The 5,229-nt window shown below is 43.2% G+C and overlaps 1 protein-coding gene across 1 annotated transcript; it reads left to right on the forward strand.

Annotated features, from left to right (window-relative positions):
• The first annotated feature begins 1,306 nt into the window (after positions 1–1,306).
• Positions 1,307–2,835, forward strand: LOC136537118 (putative disease resistance protein RGA3). Its single transcript, XM_066529193.1, has one exon. The coding sequence runs from the start codon at positions 1,360–1,362 to the stop codon at positions 2,833–2,835; it is 1,476 nt and encodes a 491-aa protein (XP_066385290.1). The 5' UTR covers positions 1,307–1,359.
• The last annotated feature ends 2,394 nt before the right edge of the window (positions 2,836–5,229 follow it).

Below are 5,229 nucleotides of genomic sequence, written 5' to 3' on the forward strand. Positions count from 1 at the left end.
GTTGAACTTGCCTTGTGATTGCGCAAATTCGAATGAGCTGACTTGGTTGCACTGGACTGTGGAGATCCTTTTTAATGTCTCTATCCATCTATAGGCGTCTATTTCTTCCATTGGCTCACTTTTTCCACACCCACGTGTCGATACTGTACTCTACAGATGTATTCCACTATGCCCTTCGTGGCTGTTATTCTGTCATGTATCAGGTGCAAGCTAGGGAGGATTCCATGCTTTACTAAGACCGGATGCTACTGAAAGTCCGTTCGTTCTCTTTTGACGTAATTTGTTTGTTCCAAGCAGCATAATTAATTAGACCTAGTGATTTTGAAGCATTCTTTTTAGTTAGTCGATGCTCTGATGTATACCACGATTAATCTCTGGTGTTTAAAACTTTTTTTGTCTGACTGAGGAAATGTTGTACCGTCTGTTAGAGGAGGCATTTATCTGATGTTTTGTTGGTGTTCCTGACCTGCAGGATGCAGAGGAAGCTGCAAGGAAAGCTGAAGCAGCTCAGAAGCGAGCTGCTGATATCGCTTCGGGAGCGGTGCAGATGAACGGCCGCGAGCTGTTCCAACATGAGCCCTGGGTGTTCGACAACAACATTTACTGAGATACTGAGAGCATGGTGGTGTCGGGCTACTGTTCCTGCCTTATGGATAAGTGTAGAATGCCTTGAGATCTGATAAACTCGAGAACATGATCCACTATTGCATTACTGTAAACCAGCACGTGGTTATTGGTAATCTAGATGTCTTTCAGTCTTTGAAGGCATCCAGACTTCAGCGAGAAGGCCCCCAACATATGTGATGACCTTGTAATTTTTGTTCCTATATAATCAGGGGCGCAAGGAAAATTCACCCACCCCAAAGGACGCAAGAGGTAACTTGCGTCCTTACTCGCCCAACTTTAATTTCGTCTCATGTTTGGGCTAGTTCATAACAATATAAGCATAAAATGGCCGCCTTTAAAAGCCCGCATCAATTGCTCAATTTTTCAACAGTAGTAGACAAAAGTCATGGAAGCATCGTAAAAAATTCCGAATCAATCACTAAGTTTTCCACAGAATACAAAAGTCATCGAGGCACCCTTCTTGGAAGAAACGTGCCTTATGTGTGAATGAACAATGAACAATATTATATTACCAGTAGTCTAGAGACCAAGGAAAGGTCCTCTCTAGTCTCCTTTGGTGCGGTGAAATCAAAATCTTTGAAAAAACTGATGATTCCAAGATGGAGACGAGACATATATGGTGACCCAATTTGATCCCCAGTAAATACCAACGAAGTTATTTCCTACCTGCTCTCGGCTCTCCTATCTCGCTCCTTCCGCTCCTCACACAGCAGGTGTTTTTTTTTCAAGAAGATGGAGATTGCCTTCTCTGCAGTGATTGGTGAGGGCGTGAGCCAGTTCATCTCCTTCCTAATGAGCAAGTACTCCAACAACGCAGCGTCAGAGGAGCAAAAGATGGGGAGACTGCAGCATCTGCTCCTGAGGGTTCGGACAGTCGTCGAGGAGGCGGACGGGCGGTACATCACCAACTCGGGGATGGTGGAACAGCTGCAGGTGCTCGCAGACGCCATGTACCGAGGCTACCGCCTGCTAGACAGCTTCAGCTGTGGAAGGCCTAATCCTTTGATGGAGGAGGTTAGCAACACATCTGCCTTGTCTTTTCGAAGTCCTCCCAAACGTTGTCGTACAATTACTTTTGGAAGGAAGGCCAAGGCCGTTAGCCTTGATCAGTCGTTGGATGATACACTGGACAGATTAGAAACTGCTGTTGCTCACATGGCAGAATTTGTTGTGCTTTTGGGTGGCTGTGAACGCTTGTCGCGTCGACCATACGATGCGCATCTTTACATCGACAATTTCATGTTTGGGCGTCATGCTGAAAAGCAAAGGCTCCTCAACTTCTTGTTGCACCAGAACAGTTCAACTGGTTCACCGCCGCCGGTTCTTTCGGTGATCGGCGATCGTTCGGTAGGTAAAAGAACTCTGGTCGCTCATGTATGCAATGACAAGAGGGTTACTTCACACTTCTCTTTGATTTTACACTTGAATGAAGGTGATCTTTTTAGAGTAGAAGAAGAACATGAAAGGCTGGCAAAGGGCAAGATCTTGATAGTTGTTGAGTTTGATTCAGTAGTAGTGGATGAGGAGGACTGGGTAAAATTTTATTCGTCTGTGACAAATATGAAGAAAGGAAGCAAGGTGGTGATCATCAGCAAGCATAGAGAATTCGAAAAAATTGCAACTGTCAAGCCAATTTTTCTCAATACCCTACCATATGAGGAGTTCAGGTACCTCTTCAAGATACTCGCATTCGGAAGCACAAACCCCATGGAACATCTTCAATTGCTAAGAATCGTGGACGAATTATCCAAGGAGTTGCAACTGGGATGGTCACTTGTCACAGCAAATGTGCTTGGAGAAGCCTTGAGAACGAATCTCGACGTACGTTTCTGGCTTTGCATGCTAAACAAGACTAGGAGAATAACTGAGAGAAACATGTCCGTTTTTGGCGCGTATCCTAAAGCACTTGCTGAACGGGGTCATCATGTAGACATGACAGACCTAGAGTTAATCCCTGGTGCTCCATTTCACTTGGCGTGGACTACAAAAGCCCATGATGACTCAGTAAAGAAGGAACTACCAAAGGTGACAATTCGAGAACTTATGGTAGATCCTACTGCTAGGCCAAAAGGGGACTTCATTATGATTATATGGCAATCAAGGATACCACCTCACACTTGTTTTGGTCACTTTGTTCCAAATTGTGATCAGGGTATGCGTCAGCATGTTCTCTTGTCAGGGAGGAAACGTCGAGGAGTGCTTTTATAACGTACGGTACAGTGCAATTGTGCATCCGATGTAATAGGTGTATTTTTATTATGATACCATGATTTTTTTTCTCTTCTTCACGGGACCACGACCAGTGTAATTATTTGTAACTAGTCAATCAGCCAGGGTGAGTTAGAACCTTGGGAGACATGTCACATGACTAGTAGAAATTCATGTTGAATACCTACGACAAATAAAATTACTTATTTTTACTTGCTCTATCTTTGTTTATATGTTATGGTGGGGAATAGTTATAGGCGCAGAAATAGGGGCTAATTAGGCAAGAAGAGGCCAAGGAGATCATGCAGGCAGGAGTTAGGCCTAGGAACATGCATGGAGATCATGCAGGTGCCTGAATTTGCAATAAGAAACAAGTCAATTAGGCAAACTGCAGCCTAAATTAGCAATAAGGAAGAAGTCAATTAGACAAACTGCAGGCGCTTTGACTTAGAAGCAAACGCTTGGCTACTATATTTTCTTACAAACACTTCACAAAGGGATCATTATTTGAAGAATTGTCTAATGTTATTGTAAAAACTTTATATTCCAGATTCCACTCATTCAAACTCTTAAACATTGCATTAATAATGTTCCTACCATCGTACGTGAGGTGTCTCTATGAGGGCGAACTTATATTTTTTTTGTGGATTATCCAATTATCCATGATGAAATGACAAGTGACAAACAGATAGCCTAATGTCTGTTTGGAGGTCCACAAGTCTGAAGTTAGAGAAACTCTAGAAGATACTCTATTCAATACATCTTGTTAGTCGTTCCTTCCCATACTCATATGTGGCAACACAATCTGACTTGTCAAGCCAAGTTCTTTTATGCTTCGAGGTTTTGTTTGCACCTCCTTTTTCTTTAGGCTTGCTTTACTTACCAAATCAATAGAGGAGCAACATTTGTGGTAATAATGACAGCATTCATAATACTAGGAAAACCACTTATTTTTTTATTCGATTTGCTTGCTAAGCATATCAAGTGTGTTGTTTACTAATAAGGTGCACCCTGGTTAACAAGCAGCTCGATGTGCCAAATTAAGAAATTTGTGAGTCATATATTTGTAGCGAAACATATCATCTAATTTTGTATTCTCTATTATATTTGGGCCTTGGATGTCTTATACTGTCCCACTACATACTTTCTCTATCCATCTCTTCAATATATACTATTTTGGGAGTGACTTAATATTTATCAAATCAAGGATTTTTAGAGTATGGTCACACAATATTGAACTGCTCACAGTTTCATGTACTGGTTTGGTTTGAAGGATCACCGGTAATTTATAGTCCTTCTCAAGGGTAAAATTTTCATTAAGACTTCCAATTGCTATAAGACCCATGCAAACTTAACAATCATTTTTAGTTTCAGCTCTTGGACATTTTGTGGGATGATATTTTTTATCTTGCAATCTATGACCCTCGTTTGCACAAACATATCTACATGACCTAATCTTTCCATCTGATTTTCTTTTGTTTGCATATCTTTTTCTAACCTCAAAGCCTTTGTGATCACCATAGCTAACCCAAAATATCCAAGCCTCATTTATAGTACTGAATTCCATGTCAACTTCAAGAAAAAGTCTAAATAACCCCCTGACATACCGTGGGTGGCTTACTTATCCCCAACCTACAAAACCATGTATCTAACACATTAAACTTCGCCAAATCAATCATTTTACCCCCTGAGCTGGTTTGGGCATCTGGTTTTGCCTATGTGTCACTCTAACTTGGCAGGCAGTGACACGGTGGCTGCGAGGCCCAGCTATCATCCCCTACCTCTAGTGCTGCCTGCCTTCCCCAACCATGGTGGGATGACACCAAGCCATGGAGCTGGCTAGGTGCGCCCCTCCCCTCCTCCAACCGGTCTCAGTCGAGAATCACACAACAATCATCCCTGCCCCTTCCTTTTCTCCTCCCACACGATCTCCGGCTATCAACGGCGCTGCCGCCATTAATGGCATGGGAGCTGAACTTCATCCTGACCCCTCTCCCTAGCCTCCTCCCTATTGAAGCACAACCTAAGGACCCCGCGCTCACCGCAGCCGTCTCATCCCTTCATGTGCTCTCCCCCCTCTCCAGTACCCACATCCACCGCCGCCATCTCCATGGCTGAGCAGGCCACCACCGTGTAGGGTCGAGATGGCAGACTAAAGGGGGGGGGTGAATAGTCCTTTCTAAAATTAAACGCATCGGCTAACCGAGATAAATGCGAAATTAAAACTAACGGTCTAGCCAAGACTACACCCCTCTATCTAAGTTCACAAGCACCTTATAAAGATCATAATTATGCAATAAAGGTGTCGGGCTAGCTAGAGCTCACCTAATCAATTCTAGAGCAAGGTCACACAAACCTATGCACTAGTACTTTGCACAACCGGGGAGCTCCTAC

The sequence above is a fragment of the Miscanthus floridulus genome, chromosome 2 (genome assembly GCF_019320115.1).
Source record: "Miscanthus floridulus cultivar M001 chromosome 2, ASM1932011v1, whole genome shotgun sequence".
Lineage (NCBI taxonomy): Eukaryota > Viridiplantae > Streptophyta > Magnoliopsida > Poales > Poaceae > Miscanthus > Miscanthus floridulus.